Here is an 18,910-nt window from a genome sequence, read left to right as displayed (position 1 = left end):
AGTCATCATTTTCAAAATGTTTTTAAAAGTACATCCTAAAAACAAACCAGACATAAGTGGCAAGAAAACAATCTGCAAACATGTTTAATCATTTCTCCTTCACAGATACAAAAAGTTTATCTATTGTTCTCATTTGTGAGGAAATGACAGATATTAGCTTTAACATGGTAGTGCATATGTGTGCAATTTTAAAAAGAAACTCATTGATTTGGCATTATATAATTATGAGTTTTAAAAAAAAGATTGTGTTCCGTTATTTTATCTTTAAGGTATAACCATCAATCTGGAAGTAGTAATATCCTTAAAACGACATCAAAATATTTGCTTTGTGCTAAAGATACTGGAGTACTGACTTGATAATCAGATCAAACTCTTGATGAGAAATGAACACTATAGTTGTCCAAGAAAGCTTCATAGTTATACATTTCACCATTAAATAAATGAACATATGTATTATCAGAAAAAAAATCCATTACTGTCCCCCAAAGTATTATCTCTCGCCATGCAGAACAGTGATGATTAAGTGCCAGCTGTACCTGTAACACTCAAACATCTCAGCAGTGGCCACATCCTCCCCACTGGATATTTTCACACCAGCACACCAGCTCCAAACCAAGCCTCACCTCCAGTGCTGAGTCCGACATGTTGTTCCAAGACAACACTTCGGACAGCTTCCATGATATCTGAGAGAGGCTGGTGCTCAGGAAGAGAAGTGGGACAGTGTGTTAGGGCTCTGTGCCGCCTGCCCTCAATACTGCTTCAGTGGGTCTCCAAAAAGTCTCAAGCAAGCCAACTCATATTGGGCCTCATGAAGCACCACTCTCATTTCAAGTTTAAACAGTTTCTAGATATACTAAATTCATGAGATCACTAAAAGCTATTTTAATCCAACACAAACTTGATGAACATTTGGATTTACTGCAGTCACATACAGATCATGTCAAAACAATTATTGGTAAAGAGTCTAGAACACAGAGACCTCAAATTTTGATTTCAAGTATATGTTTTATTACTTTGTTAATAAAAAGGTGGTTTTATTTGAAATTGTTGTGTTGGCTAAAAACCTCAATACAGCAATAATAATACTAAGCACCACCATCACATAGTCCGTATATGCAAACTAGTTATTTTTTTTACCTCTTCTCACAAAGGTGAGGGGCAATATTTTTGTGAATAAAGTTGCAAATCATAAACAACAGTGTGAGATAAATACAATTGGTACAGATGTGGCTGGGGTCATAACCATATTACTTTGGAGTGAAAACTTTAACACCCAAATGGGCAGGCACTATAGGAATACTTCACCCTCAAATGACCATTTGTACATCAAATCGTCACCAGGTTGAATTCGCAAAGAAAAATTTGTTTTTCTCGCAAGCCTCCAGGGAACGAAGAATCAAAAAAAAATCTTGATGAATTGAAGTCATTAAAGATTACATGAATTACATTCCAAAAGCAAATTATACCAAAAATGTATCAAAAAACTAACACACGTTCTGCAGGATAAGTTTGTTTGTTTGTGAATTTATTTCTAACCACAAAAAAGAAAGAAAACAACAAAAAAGAAAGAAACAATAAAAAAGAAATAAAGTCTAATTTATCCAGTCGTACGCTCACTATTTCCCATACATATTCATTTTCGCTAAAACCTTATGATTTAAAACTGAAGAGAAAATGAAACTCATCTATACTGTCTTCAGTGCCAAACTCCATTCACAAAAACAGCGATTTGACCTCATTGAAAACATGGAATGAAAAGAAAACACAAACTCTGGTCTTCCCCTGCTGTGATCAGTTAGTTTGTTTTAAAGGTTTAATGAAAGGTTTAATTCACCAAAACCACAATAACACAAACTACGGACTGAAGCAGAGGTAGACAAGCAGCTCCTGTGTTAAAAGCAAAGTAAAACTACTGCTTAAAATTACTTAAAATTACTGTTTTGCTATTGTTGGCTTCAAATCATCATTCATTTTCTCACTTTTTTGGATTCTTTGTTCAGTGGGCAAGTTTTCTTCATGCATTCAATGTAACAAGGGGTGAGTAATTGATAAACAAGTGAACATTTGGGGTTAAAGATTTCCTATGAGGTACATCCAGTGTAATTCCTGCACCAACAGGCGGCAAACAATATTACAGCAAAATATAAATTTGATTGAAAAGAAATGTATGGAACTTAATTTGATATGTGAAGTATGCAGACTTATATAATTCCATGAATCTACCACGACTATTAAAATAACATTTTACCCTCTATTCTAACTTTCACAAACCACAGACATTGTCAGTGACATTGCCATATGTGGTAAGTCCTGTTCTGAGCACTGACATCACAAACTGATAATATTAAAAATGTAATTATCCTGTTTTTAAAATACTTGTTTCAGCATGTGCTTAATGTTTGAATGAAGACACACTGTGACTCACTATAATCTGCTATCTCTCACCATAATAATGTGGCCCCAGTGCCTCGCTACTGAGTCTTTGAATTTTTAAGATTCAAAAAGTAGTCTTAAAAAGCCCAGATACAATGTAGTCTGAGGCTCTTCCATCAATGAGGCCGGTTCCATCATTGTCGACAAACCAGCAGGGAATATTTTCCCCAGTCTTTACATCCCTGCTGAAGTCTTTCTGCCAGTGTCTGCAGAAGAGAGGGGAAAAAACACAATGAGGAGATAAAAATAAGCACTCCTTCACCTTGCATGCATTATGTATGTGTGTTCATGAGGCATGCACACCTGGTCACGTTGAGTATTTGTCCCTTCACATACATAGTGGCATCTAATTTCTCCTGGACCGCACCTGGACGCAGGTCTGTCACCTCAAACCCAACCCCATGGTAGAACTGACCTGGGGAAGAACATCTTTTGATTTATTCAAAATCGTTTGTTGATTCCTAATTCAAAAATTAGAAATCAACAAACAACCCTAAAAGCTACATAACTAAAGCACAAAGATATGAAACTTTCTTGCAGATTTCTACCTAGCAGACCATGAACCGAAGTCGACAAGTGGTGGCTGTCCAGGGTGTAGAAACCCAGGTAATCTTGTTGGTCATGGCGTCTCTTCCAAACCTTTGTGTGTTTAATGACCTCAAATTTAACAGTGTGCTTCAGCGTCACTGTCAGACTGCAGTTCTTAGTCAACCTCAACTCCATACTGCAGGAAAGACAAAAAAAGTGCTTATGAACTAAACTTATGATCATTTGTTTTTTTTGTGATTTACAGGAAGCACGTGGAGCAAAGTGAAATGTATTTGTTGGTTAAGCAATATCACGAGAGGGAGTGATGGTACACAGTACCACAGCACCACCTCCAGTGACATGACCTGACCATAACGACAAACTATCTACTGAATAAATATGTAAATTATTTTATCATTTAACCCTTTGAAACCTGAGCAGATTGGCTTGTTTCCTTAAAAAAAAATACAAAAGCTACGTCCTTTCAATTCCAACCTTGGCCCTTTCCTGCATGCCATCCCTTCTCTCTCACACTTTCATGCAACTGTCCAATCGAGTAAAGGCAAATAGACAGAAAAATAATCTTTACCAAAAAATAATAAAATACATTACTAAAAAAACAAGAAAATTACCTGAAAACTAGTAAAACAAACAAAATGCAAAAAAGAAAGTTAAAAAAACAAAAACAAATGAGACAAACAAGAATTTGAAAAAATGGCTAAACAATTACAGTCACATAATTTTGAATGTTAAAATGCTAATATAATTATAGGGGTCTTTTCATTTTTTTTTTTCCAGCTTTTACATATATTTTTTTTAAATCAATTAATTTATTTTGGAAGAAACTACTTCACTTTGCTCAGGGTTTAAAGTTGAAAACAGCACAAGAAATGATGCCACTCCAGGCATCAAAGGGTCAAATGTAAAGCTTGTTGTTGACCAATTAGGCCTACTGTAGATAATGTTGACAAAGAAGTGTTACTCACTCAGCGTCTTTGATCGAGGCTGCATCAGACCACAGCAGCTTGAGCTGCTTGTCATTGAGAAAGACTGAGATGTCCCAGGTGCTCACCTCCAGCCTCACCCCCAGCTTCTGGTGGATGATGCCAAAACGGCCAAAGTAGGTGTTGATCTTTCCATCCTCCACAACTTTCTTCTTGCCAATAATTTGTCCATTTACCACAAAGCCTGAAAGTAATGACAGGTTTGAGTTTGTCGTCATTTCTCACATCTCTCACAATAAAGGGACCTGTGCTCTGTTTTCGGAGGCACAGAGTGAGTAAAACTCTCTGCTGACCTGATTTTGGGTCTCTGACCAGGCTGAAAATGGTTCCTGGTTTGTCGTTGATGTTGAAGCACAGAGCATCGTCTCTGTCAGGCAGCTCTATCATGAAATGAGGATCTCCGTCCACTGTACAAGCATCATTAAAGTGCCATGTTGGACAGAAAACATATATGAGTCAAACTCTAGCATAAAAGGCATTTTATTATGATATTTTATTACAATCTGCAGCAACAGCAACACTGCGTAGTTACATAGGTACATAGTGGCATGTTATGAATTACAAATAATCAATACAAGCATTAACCCATGATAAACACATCAGTGTGTTATGCCCAAGAAAAACCTTTCAGGTTAAATTCAGTTGCAGTTTGTCATAAACAATTTTCCAACTCCCTCACATGATTCGATTTCAATTGATTGCCATTAAAAATAAAGTCTGAAATGTACCTGGCGTCCCAGGATGTTAAGTGTTTCACTTCAATTCACATAAAAACAAAAATATAAAACATTTAACCAAACAAAACAACCACACCATAAACGTTACAAATTAGTTCAGCTGTTTGAAAAGTAGATGCAGTGCAACATCCCAGTGTAAAAATGTTGGTATATGTAATGTTAAAAAGAACTTTAACCTCGTCTTTCCAGTACTAAATCACCATGAATATGTCAAAAACTGCTGTGACAAAATAGCATAAAACTGAATACTAAAAATGTCACAAGAGTCATAACATCATATCTGATATTTTATAACTGACTGTAATGACCTTATTTTAGAAAGAAAAATACATAAACATTCATGATTCCTGTATTTGATGAATCTTGGTCTTCTATGCACCAATACAAAAATCTATTGGAGGTTTAATTAAACGTGACAGGAACAATGAAGCATAAATATGATAAACATGACGCAGTAGTTAAAGCACTCTTGTATGAACAGTTTACCATCTGATTGGGTACGAGAACCGCTATCATGGAGACTGCTGCCATGGGAACTGCTGTCATAGTAATCATCGCTGACGGGAGACTTATGTAGACGACTACCATGAGAACTGCCGCCATGAAACGTCCTACCAGAGGCAGAGGAATCTGTTATTAAAAATAATAAAAGCAAACTTCAGTAAAGTTAAGAGGCAACAAGTTTTGTAAAGTATGTCACACACAGTTGCGAAAACAGAAGTTGACGTACCCCTGTGTCTCTCTGCTTTCTGACGCTGGTCTGTGAAACAAGGCAACAGTTAGAAGACACACGACATGTTGGATATCTTTGGCATGTTCTACAAACACATACTGGTTCTACTGGTTCAGTGGGTTTCTAATATAACAATATGCTATGATTCTGAAACAAAAATAAGAATAATCTTTTTTATGAGTCAGTTAAGCTCATTACTCCTTTTTGTTCTTGGAGATAAAAGAAAAGGAAACAACAACTGCTACGTTGAATATGCATTTACCCTACCCTCAGTCAGTTTATCAGCGATGAGAGGGCTGTCTGGTCCGTCTTCAGTGTCGGGCTTGGTGACAACCATAGAGGTGACAGGGGTGACGAAGCTGTATCGCAGGGACAATTCCAGGGCCTTGGCTGTGGCTTCTTCTTTCTCCTGCTGAGTACCAATGTTGCTGGGAGATTTTTTTAAAAAGAGCTGGTCATTTTAATAATGCCACATAACAGACATGTGCAACAAAAAGTATGCACCACAAAATTATTTGAGTTTGTTTGAGAATCAGTTATAGTTCATGGACAAGCATGTTTAAAATCCTGGTAAAGGTAGATAAACAGATAAAGGAAAAGTCAGAAGGACAAACCTGGTCTCCAGTAGCTGTTGGATGGTGAGGTAGGCCCACAGACGCTCTGTGAAATCCCCAAAAATGTACTCCTGTCCTGGGTACATTGCATCCAACTTTGCCTCGCTAGCCCTTCCCCGCACCTGGAAGTCCTCCTCAGGCTGGAGAAGACGACGTGGAAATCAATAATATTATTTGACAATAAGACAAAGAGCCTACAGCTGTGCTAGCAGCTTGAAAATTGGTCATCCCTAGCTTTGTACTGGGTTCTGATCGTATAAACCTACATTACAGGAGACTGCTAAGACCTACCTTCACAGTACAAAATTTCAAAATTAAAGTCAGAATATTACAAGAATAAAGTCATAATATTACAAGAATAATATCCTAATATTATAAAAATACAGTTGTAATTTTGAGAAAAGAAATCATAATGTTAAAAAATAAAAATCTCATAATATTACTAAATTGTTGTGATTTTTCAGTGCGCACCATGGTGGTCAAATGATAATCCCAATAGGGTGTAAGAGTAAAGAAGCACCAAGGTATAGTGATTTGATCTTTAATGAGGCCCTAAGATAGTATGGAAAAAGTGCCTCTCAAACTGCTAAAGTAAAAACACTTGGACTACAACAATCCTAAACTGAATTCATTCATAACCACCACTCTAAGCACTCAATATTCAGTAACAGGAACTGAAACAGGAGAAAATTCGCATACTGTCTATTCACCACTATTTCTACTTAGTGTTTTATTCATGCTTTGTTAATATATTACTGTAAATTTCTCACCCCCTGGCCAAACACCTCCACCATGAAGTTGTCCAGGTCATTGTCCGTCAGCTGACCGGCCACCACAATCTCTGAGCCGTTAAACAACTGGCTGTAGTGGTTTTTGGTCAAGAAACCCACTGCATTGACAGGATAACGCAAGTCCACTTCCAGGAGCAGAGGGCTGGACACCTCTTCATAGAAACCCTGAAACAAAGACAAACCGCAAATCATGCACAGTTTCCAAAATGTCCTAGGAGGTGCAGACAGGTATCCCCAAACTTGCATGAACATTTTTGCCTGCCCTAAAGCAGCATTTCCTTTTACCTTGAGTTGAACAGCTGCATCTGAACCCTCAAAAATTCTGCGGGCAAGCCCTTTGTTTTGTCTGGCCATCACATCCAGGAAAGCATAATCCACATCATTTCCGAATCCAAGACAGAACACAGTCATCCTCCCCCCGACAGCAGTGCGTACATTCTGCTGAATCTGTAGGAGGTTGGACTCCCCTACATGCATACAGGCATACGCGTGTTTTATGTGAATATGCAATGAAAGCCTTTCAGTTCCAACAAGACCTTAACTTCACCTCTAAGATTATTCAAGAGCTTATCAAACTATTGAAAACTTTCAGTTCTTTTGTAAATAAAACTGTTGCATTTACAAATCTGGAGGGAATACAGCACACTCTATACATGTACCAAAAATGAGTCTTAATGCACAGAAAAAAATTCAGTCCTATCTTTCCTGACAAACTGATGTGTCATAAAGAAACCGTTAAGGACTATTTTGTCTATTTTGTTGTCTGCACATCTGTTCCTATATTCAAGAACATGGGGGGAATTTCTTATAATCCATGTTTTAGATTCATGTATGTAAACTGTAAGTGCAACTTGAAAGGTGAGTGGGGGCAGTTGTTCTAGTTTAGACTCGTTTTAAGCCGCTGTACTTAACCTACTACTGATCTTTCACAATAAAATATTATGAATGTTAAATATTATGATCTTCCAAATTAAGACAGCTCACCACTGTTTGGCATCCCATCAGTCAGTAAAATAATAATGTCTGCACTCCTCTCTGGAAGGTTCTTCTTTTCTCTTTCACTCATCAGCATTTTCACAGCCATCAGTACAGCATCATTGATATTGGTGGCTAAAAGACAATAATAAAATGAATTGATTAACATCAACATTTCAAGAGATATATAATTACAGTTCTTCAAGATGTTCTTTAATAATTCAACATTTTGGTGAGCATCATATGACAAGATCCATGCCATTCTCATTTCTGTCCACTAACTTTCTACTTATCCACTATATTATAACATGTAAATGTAAAGTATTCATGATTTGCGGAGATGCACAATAGCAAAAATGTTTTTCTAGTGACTGGGATATTTTCCTCTTACATCCATCATCTTTTAGTTTCCTGACGAAGGTGATGGCTTTATTCACATTTCCCTTTGTCGCTTTGGTAAGAGAGTCCTTCCAGGTTTGAATCCTATGATCAAACTGAATGAGAGCAAAGTGGTCCTCTTCATGGAGGTCTTTCAGAATGGCGGCCAGAGCATCTCGGGTCTGCAAAGGTCCCCAAATCCACATGTGAAGATGTGCATACAGTGATGCATACAGTACGGAGCTTAGATACACACAAAGGATTTTACCTGTGCAATCTTTCTTCCACTCATTGATCCACTTGTGTCAATCACAAACACAACATTCTTTGGGACTCTGGCCAGGTCAGGTGGAGCAAAAAAGTGCACAAAGTATCCCTTTACAATCTGAAGGGAAATACAATGTTTGATTAAGACTAATATGGAAATATAACACAAGTGTACAAATGTATGCTTACCTTCAAATGGCTAGGGGAGTGATAGTAAGATCAGAAGTAAAATACTTTTTTTCAGCTTAAGGTTTATTTAACAGTGCTCTAAGCTATTTTCAAGCGACCCAGCTCCCAAAGAAAATGTTGGCATTGTGCATTTCTGCAAATGATGGGTACATTACATGATTATGTAGCAGATACGTTGAAACGTTATGTTCCAAAAATGACAGGGTTAACGTATGGTTAGGTTTAGGCCAGTCATTAGAAATAACTGATGGGGGGACAAAATGTTCCTAATCGGGCCCCTCATTATACCGACTCCAGCACCAAAAGTGGAGCACTGACCACTGCATGGGCCGCCCTGAGCCTTGAGTCTGGGGTCATCTGTACACTTTGACCCTGGCAGTGAGCCTGGGGACACTTTCAAAAATGTTTAAAATACCCCATTTGAGGGGCACCATCAAGGCCAGGAAAGCAGCAATGTCTCAGAAAAACAAACACACAAACAAAAAAGGCTTTTGGGTAACTATCCCCTCCAGAAAAGCAGTGATGTCCCAGCAAAAAACAGCTACTGTTTGTTGGGCCTGCAAAATGCTGGAGACACAGCAACAACTTGTTAAATCACAACCAGTTTTGCTGTGTGTTTTTGTTGGCCTCGTGCACTGCACATCTATATATTACTTTAGAAACGTTGTTGTGATACGTATGAAACATACAAATGTAATGTATTTGCGGTTTGCAGCAACGTACAATGTCAACAGTTTCTGCAGTTTAACTGTATGAGCGGGGAATGAATATGGAAAGAGGCAGCGCTCCAGCAGGTGAATGTCATGATATTGTGCTTTAGATAATGTAAGTGAGTCTTATGTGTTTCTGCAAAGTCTTTGTTGGCTGCTGACCTGAACTTCCCCGATGCTCTGTTCTCGTTTCACATCGTACTTGATGATGAAATCACCATCAATTATAGTGCTTTCACATCCTGGACATTTTCTCTGTTGCTCCAGTGTTGGTGAGAAGGAGATCTGTGCCTGAGAGACAAAGACATTAATTTCAACTGTGATTATTGGACACATAATTTCTGCATAAAAAAAAAATCACTATTAGGTTCTTAAAAGTCTATAACAAGAGGGATAGAAATCTTTTAACACTTTACCTTTGTGTCTGTGACAGTTTTCTCCACCAGGGGAAGCAGCTCATTGGAGAGGAAAGTTGCAGTGGCATCAACAAATGCAATGCCCTGAGGCTCATAGATAAGTGCCACAATCTGTTTACAGACAGACAGACAGACAGACAGACAGACAGACAGACAGACAGACAGACAGACACACACACACAGACACACACACACACACACACACACACACACACACACGCAAACACTAAAACTGAGGCAAATCGAGTGGGAAATCATTGTGACATAAACATCAACAGTGGTTCTTGAAGGACTAACTGAAACCATTATATCACATTTGTAGCCAATGTATTTACCAAGTACGCCAAATGTACTGCATGTTCTCTGCTTCACACACAATTTAGATTTATTTTTGCAAACCTGTAAACATGGTGTCCGTATTGCTAACCCTTGCCATTCCATGTTGATACATGTGCTGTGCAGACCAAACAACATCGCGTGATATGGATGATGTCTTACGGCCAGACACACAGAGAGGATTTGACTTAGCCTATTTTTTCCGTTCTTTTTCTTGAAAAACAAATGTTTTTGATTTACTCTGCTGCTTTTTTATTTTATTTATTTGAAAACTTGATAAATAAAACCTTTTCCCCCTTATTCAAATTTATATAGTGTTTTGTTTAGATTAAACATTCATACCATACACATTCAGATTCCTGTGTTTGTGTGTTTACTACATATATGACAACTTTATTGCAAATAGTTATGGCCTGCACATAGAACAAGCAAAATGTGTGTGTTTTTTTAATACCATCTGTTAGTTCGTAAGGACATGTTTTGCTTATTCAGTGGATGGTTTATGTGTATTGTCTTGACACAAAACAGAGTTTGAAGAGTTTTGCACAAATGGCTTTTGCAAGAGATGGGTGCTTGTTTGGTTTAAGGTTTTGTACTTAGTGTGACAATTTAGCAAAACTAGCCTTTACTGTATGTATATTTACAGTATATTGTGTAGGCATATGTGTGTATATGTATGTCTAAGAGCCTTTGGAGTACAGGGGTGGGTTTTCTGTAGCTTCCATTTCAGTTGGGTGTTTTTTTGCTTTTATTTCAGTTTTATTTAGTTTGATTTGATTTGAATAGATTTATCACTATCGACCTTCTTGCATCTATATTAACTGTTATCTATTTTTGTTTTGAGTCTATAAAGTCAGCATGTTAAAATGTATGTGTTAAAATGAATAAAAATTAAACAAAAAAATAGCCTTTAGTTTCAAAGATAGCACCTAAGCAATCAGAAAAAAATCCAGAAATATTAATACAAATTCCTCAAACTTTGAATTCCTAACAAGAAGTTTTTCAGCTGCTTCTGACCAGTGTGTCATTATTAAGAAAAATCAAAGTAGAGAGAGTTTGTCCAACCTGAAACTCCTGCACTGGTTGTTGGGGTGTAACTCGGGTTAGAATCTCGTACTGGCCCAGTTTCCTCTGAAGGAGCTCCTCGTAGGTCAAAATAAAAGTCACACTGCTGTTGGCTGCAATGTTGACAGACACAGAAAACTTCTCCATCTTCCTTCCAGAAGCTCTAAAATGATGGGCATGTATATGTTAATATGCTGTTGCGCAGGCAGGCGTCAATGCATACTGCAACATTTTCCAGTCCAACATACTTGACCAGTCCAGCAGTCTGTCCTGAGGAAACAGCCTTCTCATACTGTTTCTTGGCTTTTTCCTTCTCCTTCACCTCCCCAACATACATCTGACCATCAATTTCCCTGTGAGGCACAAAGACATGTGTCAAAGGTCAAAAAAGTCATGAGTCTGTGCTTACTGTGCTAACTGAGTTTCAACTGACATGCTGAAGTTAGTGATGAAGGCGGTCTTGGGCAGCTCCACTTCAAAGAAGATTTCCTGCGAGAAGTTTGCTTTATTCAGAGCCTTGGAGGTCATGACGGTGTGCGCGAAACGAGACATCACAGTGCAGTCAATTTTCACACTGTGGACCTCCACCATCTGAAAGAACAGAAAGCAGCATTCTCTTAAAAGGTCTCTTATATTTTCTCTTACCAGAAAGTTAAAGAAAGAAAGAGAAAATCTCAGAGAAGTTAGCCCCAGATGCACCAAACACTCTTAACCATCCAAATTTGCTCTTACGCAGGTGTGCTAAATGCTGAATCCCACTTGATCATAGTCACCTATTAGCAAAGGTAACTCTCCCTTAACACTATACAATGGCAGTCATAGTGATGTGTGCAAAGTTGTAGATGCAGATCTCTACGTCTACATGTGCAAAAACTCCCCTAACTATAACACATAGTTAAATTCACATCCTGTTAAATAAACTTAAACAAAGTGACTGTGATATTAGGGAAATGTCTTGAAGTATTAAAATAAAAGTATGCATGCAAAAACGTTTAAATATAGCTGATAATTAAAAAATAATTAAAATAACTAAGAGGAAAAGCAGCAAGTCCTCATACATACAGTACATAAGAGAAGCTTGAGCCATGAAATGTTTCATGCATGAAAAATAATAATAAATGCCATCTCATTTTTTTATAATGAATCAACTAATTGTTTTACCTGCACTTGTATAATCCCAGGTACTTTTTGTAAAGTGGTGATCTAATAATAGTAATGGAGTAAAAAGTACAATATTTCCCTCTGAAGTGTAAAGGAGTACAAGTGGAAGGTGGCATGGACTTTAATAAATACATAAGTAATGTAAAAGTTCCCCAGATATGTGCTTAAGTACTGTATTTGAGTAAATGTACTTAGTTACATTCCACCACTGGTCGGCAGAGAGAATCACAGTAACTGAAACTGCAGTTGGGATCAGTGCACTTAGCCCTTAAATTTAATAATGCAGTAATATATAATTACTCTGAAACATCATCGAAACTTCATAAAATGATATTCACGCATTTTCTCAAATGTTAATCAAATGCAATTTTTCCTTGTGCTGGGCAACAATTTGCGGCCTGTGAAAACAAGATGTTTGTCTCTTATCTTGATAGTGCTCTCGACCACTCATAAATGTTCTCTTACTTAAGAGCAAAAACAAGAAAACATTGGTGAATACCAAAAATCAGTGGGTACTAAAAAAATAAGACAAAATCGTTGATAACGAGCAAGATTAATTTGTTGGTATAACATTTTTTGAGCGAGGCCCAAAGTGTCACTTCTGCCTCTAGTCACATTTTCGCTTTCACATTTGATGTAATTCTCTACTTGTCCAGCAGATGCCCTCAGACTTTTTCCCACCTTCCTGTATCTGTCCTGCAGTAACCTCTTTCCCTCTTCTCAGTATTTAACCCTTTAAACTCTCTCAGCATCATTTTCTTGTGCGTCATTCAGACATTTTTTACAATAATCTAAACCTTTCAAACATGAAAATGCAAATTTGATTTGATTTATTTTAAAAACGTGGGGAAAAAAAGAAAATCAGCAAATGCCTCACAAACTGGAAAAAAACTAAACAACAAAACAATTAGATATTTAAAATAAGGTTACAGTAAAATATATATTATTATTTATCTATATTGATTATTTTATTTGAGCACATCTTTCGGGTTGTTTCTTTTTCTTTGTTTGTTTGTTTGCTTATTTTCAGGTAATATTCCTGTAACTTCATACTATTTTCTAGCAATTTTTTGGGTCAACTCTTGCTAAGTCACTCATTGCCTTCTTTCCATATTTTTGAAAGAAATCAAGCCAATTTGCTCAGGTTTCAAAGGGTTAAATAAGGGTCCACCAGACACAGGAATGGAAAATATAAACAGAAAAGGGTTTGAGGTAACAGTATATGCTCCAAAGCATTTGCACAAAGTAACAAAGTAACACTGTGACTGCAACAGTCTGACAGGGAATAGATCTGTTAAGACTTGCCACTCATACCAGTGAGCCTTTGTGTTTTTATTATTCCCAGAAAATTACAGAAACTGTTACAAAACCTTCCAGTTTGCCTGGTTTATCTGTATTTGAGGTCTCCTCCCCTTGTTGCTCAAAATCCACCAGGTGTGGCACAGAGAAAGGAAAATTTCGCTTTTTGAGTTATAAACTTTGTAAAATGCATCAACAAATTATTACCAATAAAAATCCAAAATATCATCGTATAGCAAGACCAGTAGCCAAGAGAACCGGCAGCTTACTGTTATCCCTCTTCTTTTTTTTTGTTTGGATCAGAAGTCATGAGAAATGTCCCCAAATTATTCATGTCAAAGAACCAAGAGAGGTCACCGTTATATAAACATGATGTAAGATGCAAGAGAAAGGGAATAAAATACAGATGGACAAATGACTTCCAGCATGTTTACTGTCTCCAGCAAAGCAGAGAGAAGAAATACATGCAAATGGACACCGCAGGGGGAAGAGCGGAACAAGCAACATCTGGAAACAATGAGTTTTATAGAAAATATGGACTTCATTTTGCAAACAGTAACAATACCACTACTGTGAGATAGAAGCTACCAGTAATCTTGACCATGACCTCATGTGTATTTAATTACAATATCCAGGTTCCACAATCAATTTCCCAATAATACCCAATAAATATAAATGCCTTGTTGTTAGAAAAGGGCATGTCTCTGTTTTGATTTCAGAATTTTATATCTGTATCAAAAAAAACAAAAACATTTACTTACATTTGCAGAATTTATGCTTCTTTTCTGTAGGAGAAAAGGAGACATACATATGTGGTTTATTTAACAACCAAAATTGTCAACTTGGGTTTTGTAGCAGGGTGAATGAACACATAAACACAACCTATAGTCTCTTAAGTATTTTAAGTGGAGTACCTTTATAGACCGTGGGCCCACAGCTTCTTCAGTGTCCTGGAAAACAACATGACTGCATGGTTAATGAGAAATGAGATTATAGAGAGGATGTGCACACAACAAATGAATATTTGCCATCACCGGAGGGAAACTTCACCCACAGAATGACAATTTGTACATCAGTTAATCACCCCGTGTCATCTTAATCATGAAGAAAACACCCTTTTTTCTTGCATGCCCCTGCAGTGAACAAAGAATCCCAAGAAGGCAAACATTCTTCATGAACTGACGTAAATGGGGACCATGTTTAACAAAAGCAAAAGCTGAACTAGAGTTCACTAAAAAAATTAAGGATCCAGTGTGTAGGGATATGGAGGTATCTATTTGCAAATTGTATACCACATTCATAACTATGTTTTCATTATTTTTTAATTGCCCAAAAATAGAAATTGTGTTTTTGTCACCATAAAATGAGCTGTTTGAGTGGGTACTCTTTCAGGGAGTCAGCCATGTTGTTCTCCGGTAGCCCAAAATGGACAAACCAAATAACGGCTTTAGATAACGGCTAATCGTGTTTTCACATTTTCACACTGACCACTGCACTTCTCCAGGACTCTTGGCACACCAGAGAAGTTTTAATTGTGCAGCCTCGCGCTTACAGGCCACTAAATCATACGCATTGGACCTGTAAGATGTGTCCTTCCGTGTCGAGGCTTCGAAGCGTGTGTCAAGTAATTTATGAAGATTTTTGTGAAGCGCGACTCAAGGCTTGTATCGATGACGTATGAAGACTTGGGAGCCAGCTGTACCACATGACTGATTCATGAAATGGTTCGTTGGTTCAGCATGCGATACAAAATACAAGGGGCAACGAAACGCAACGGACCTTCACTGTCCCCTCACATTTTGTTGACTTGGGACTTTATTGTGCGTTTCTCTGCTATCGATTCAAGCTTATTAATGAGTATATTATTGGTTTATTGGCATTATCATTTAAGCACATTCAATTCAAATTCACAGCATTCAAATCATGCTTCATGCACCAAAGCCATGGTGTCATTATAATCACTTTGCCTGTTTTACTTTTATTGTCCACTTGATGGCACAGTAGAGCAAATGAAGCACCGTGAAGCTTCGGCCTATGAGTGAACCAATTGGATGGAAAGCTTCAATGCTTCATGAAACTTCATCTCGCCATCACTACTGCTCAGCCACGCTCGGGGTGCGGAAGTACTTTAGATTGTAGATTGCTACATTTTAGTGAAAATTAATGTGTTTGGGAAGTGTCGTTGTTTCCTAAGCAGCAATGATGTGTAGACGATGAAGAAACCTCCGCTGACACCGACTTAGTTGCATAAGAATCAATTTATTACAACAAAGTTCAGCATCCACCAGGCACCATGGTCTGCCTGGGAGAAGATTCGAGAAGATAAAAAAAAGATTTTTAAATTTTTTTTTTGTAGTGAAACGCAGACCTCCATTACTTCAATTCATGAGGACAGTTTGCCTGTTTCAAATTCCTCGTTCATCATTGAGGCATGCAAGACAAAAGTTTTCTTCACAAATTCAGCATAAAACACAGAGAGTAACTACTATAACTACTAATATGCAAATAGCCATTTAGACCATGCAATAAACCGGCAAATTCATTATTAATGCTCAGTGCACAGGGGCCTTTAGTGACAGGACTGAGGACTTGAACTTGCCTTTGACTTGGCTGCTGTAAAAATCTATAATATATATAACATATTTATAACATAATAACTATGTTTTCATCAGTGTATTATCACCCCAGAATAAGAACTGTTGTGTTTTTGTTACTTTAGAACGAGCTGTTTCTATATACCTATAGAGCAGATCCTCGTCAACAGAGATCACAAAGTCGCACTGCCAAGTTTCAACAGTAGCCCCAAACGGACAAATAAAACACTGGCTCTGAAAAGGGCCTTTGCTATTTTTGCTTTTTTTTTTTTTTTTTGCATCTGCCACAGTGATTGGTGGCCTACCTCTGGTGCAACAGCTTTGGAAAAAGGCTGATTTTTAAAAATTTTTTTTTTTTTTTTAACGTGAAACTAGTTTATTCAGTGTTTTTAACAGCTACAAGAAATGGGTCTTTTAATTTATTTATTTTTTATCTTTTGGAGAGAAAGACACCTCTGCAGACAATTTGGCTCCCAAGAAATAAACTCCCAAACTTCTGGATCCTAAATTATCAGAGAAAAACATTGTGTACAGATTAGTAGGTGTTGGGCTTTTGGCCCATCTGTGACATGCCATACTTGTAAGAGAAATACTGATTTGTAACATGAAACTACAGTGTTTTTTTTTTGTTTTTTTTTACCTGTTTCCATCAACTAGTCCATTTTTTTTTTTTTTTTGGAGAAGAAGAGATCTGTGTGGATAATTCAGCTTGCACAAATAAATCTCCTAAATAATGAACACTGGAGGAACTCTGACCAGAAGTTTCAGCTGGTTAGCAATCCTCACCGCAAGATGCCACTCAAACCCCTTCAATCCTACACACTGGACCATTAAGTCGACAAATTAAAAAAAAATTTAAAAAAAGGGAATAGGACAGTGATTAGCCGGTGTAGTATCGATGTGTGTTCCTGTCAAATAGTGTTTCCCCCCTGTTAATGCATAGCACCCCCCAGGTGGTTATGGTTAGGGCTAGGATTTGAGTTGGGAAACACATATTGAAGGGGAAACAGTCTTTGACACAATACCAGTCTTGCATAGCTGCACACCCTGAATTATTAGAACTTGTTTTCAGACAAGTTAAAATCATCAGCACTTGAAAAAAATGCCCACATTCCACCAAAAACCAAAAGATTGGCTTAGAAATGTGAGATATATCCCTACATAGCTGTTTTTAGCAGTTGTCAACTGCATTTCTTTCGGCTGACAATGCTTTGGTGTTTTAGAAAGAACTATCTCACACTGCTTTTGCCTCTTTTTAAATTACATTTTCTATGGGGCTCTTTTGTTTTTTTCCACAGCCTTGGTATTGGTGCTCTCTGAACTGATATTCTTTTATTCCCTTCCCAGGAAACCACTGTTGCTGTGCTGATGCCAGACATGCAAAGCACGCCACTTCCTATATGCCTGAGGATTTATCATGGGAGAGATCAACTTTTACAACGTTAGATACAGACTCTTTTAAACAGTGTATGGAGTGTGAGCTAACCACAGGAAATAAACAAACAGGCGTTTGTTTGCATGCAAAATGCTGCACATGTAGTTTATTTGAAATACCTGCATCACTGCATCTCCGCGAGACACGACGAGAGCTCCCTGGACCTGAGTTGGAGGACAGATGCGGACACAAATCCACAGCAGCAGGACTCTCCAGATCACAGGCATGATTGGGAAACAGAAGAGCCTCTGCGCCGCCATGGCTAAAAACAAGTGTGGAGGGGACTGTGAGGCATGTGGGGATCAAGTCTTCCCATACCAGTATTACTCCACCCACACTCTGCGCTGCAAGAGGAGGGACACAATAACTGGATGTTTGTGTGAGTCAGTGTGCGTGGTTTCCCGAACATAAATTGCCCCTCGATGATGTTTTGAGCCCTCATTTCCGACTTTAAGGCAGAGGCTGCCAGGAAGGCGCTCCCCGCCCCCAACAATGTGACCAATCACAGCAACGCAGCCCCAGCTCCTGACCAATCACAGCAACCCCCGCAGTCCAATTCAAACTTCTTCAGCAAGCCACTGACAGACCTGGAGTTCACACCTGTAGCCTATATTTTTTCAAAGATATGAATGAAGTACTGTTTATCTAAGCATTCTTTGCCGCAAAACATAATCTATGTTTAATGGCTAATGAAACAGAGCAAGGGTTTACTTTATGGTAGAACTCATTTACATTTCATATAAGGATGGACGACCTGCCCCCACCTACACCCACTATGCTTAAGTGAGGCTAAAATTTCCAAGAGGCTCTGCCATCAAAACACCCATCAGACCAATGGCAATGAGCTTCATTGAGTGCAAGTGCATGGATTGGCTGGCCCAGCTGTCAATCATGACAGAAAATCCCCTTTTTGTAAAATTTAATAATTAATTAAAACAGAACTTATCATAAAAACAGTCACTAAAACAAACATCTGGGTGATGAGTACTACTTTCAGTGCTAGAAACCGTCTTTGGGAAAGTTTTATTTGGCATGTAGGCTACTTTGAGTTCTTAATTTTGCCATGTTCCATTCACTAACATGGAAAGATGGGCTTTATAACCTATTTGGCAGCATGGATCTATTATAAATCAATCAAATTTGGCAGTCAGACACCGATCGAGATTGAAAAGCTAGGTCTACACCTTTGGGGAGATGTCATGTTGTCCATCTTTATATATAGTCTATGGTCGGCACCACCAGTTC

The 18,910-nt window shown here is 37.9% G+C and overlaps 1 protein-coding gene across 1 annotated transcript; it reads right to left on the bottom strand.

The window, feature by feature from the left end:
• Nucleotides 1–985: 985 nt before the first annotated feature.
• Nucleotides 986–18,439, bottom strand: LOC121954972 (inter-alpha-trypsin inhibitor heavy chain H3-like). Its single transcript, XM_042502738.2, has 22 exons — nt 17,785–18,439; nt 14,551–14,586; nt 14,398–14,421; nt 11,610–11,767; nt 11,425–11,529; nt 11,177–11,339; nt 9,776–9,886; nt 9,522–9,650; nt 8,462–8,578; nt 8,207–8,375; nt 7,825–7,950; nt 7,126–7,307; nt 6,820–7,005; nt 6,050–6,189; nt 5,703–5,863; nt 5,433–5,462; nt 5,189–5,332; nt 4,259–4,372; nt 3,948–4,149; nt 2,982–3,157; nt 2,737–2,848; nt 986–2,639 (listed from the first exon to the last, which is right to left on the bottom strand). Exons 1-22 carry the CDS (start codon nt 17,923–17,925, stop codon nt 2,498–2,500), a joined length of 2,868 nt encoding a protein of 955 aa, XP_042358672.2. The 5' UTR covers nt 17,926–18,439; the 3' UTR covers nt 986–2,497.
• Nucleotides 18,440–18,910: the final 471 nt, after the last annotated feature.

Source organism: Plectropomus leopardus, chromosome 2, assembly GCF_026936395.1.
Source record: "Plectropomus leopardus strain MGB_pleo_1.0 chromosome 2, ASM2693639v1, whole genome shotgun sequence".
Lineage (NCBI taxonomy): Eukaryota > Metazoa > Chordata > Actinopteri > Perciformes > Serranidae > Plectropomus > Plectropomus leopardus.
The sequence above is the reverse complement of the archived record's forward strand: the minus strand, read 5'-3'. Positions and strand labels throughout refer to the sequence as shown.

What these genes read in the sequence shown, in the direction of transcription:
- LOC121954972 (XM_042502738.2), bottom strand. Translation starts at nt 17,925, where the DNA reads ATGGCGGCGCAGAGGCTCTTCTGTTTCCCAATCATGCCTGTGATCTGG. An exon ending in CAGACTGCTGGACTGGTCAA is followed by an intron (nt 11,340 to 11,424) that starts GTATGTTGGACT and finishes CCATCATTTTAG; the next exon opens with AGCTTCTGGAAGGAAGATGG. An exon ending in TTCGGTTCATGGTCTGCTAG is followed by an intron (nt 2,849 to 2,981) that starts GTAGAAATCTGC and finishes GTTCTTCCCCAG; the next exon opens with GTCAGTTCTACCATGGGGTT.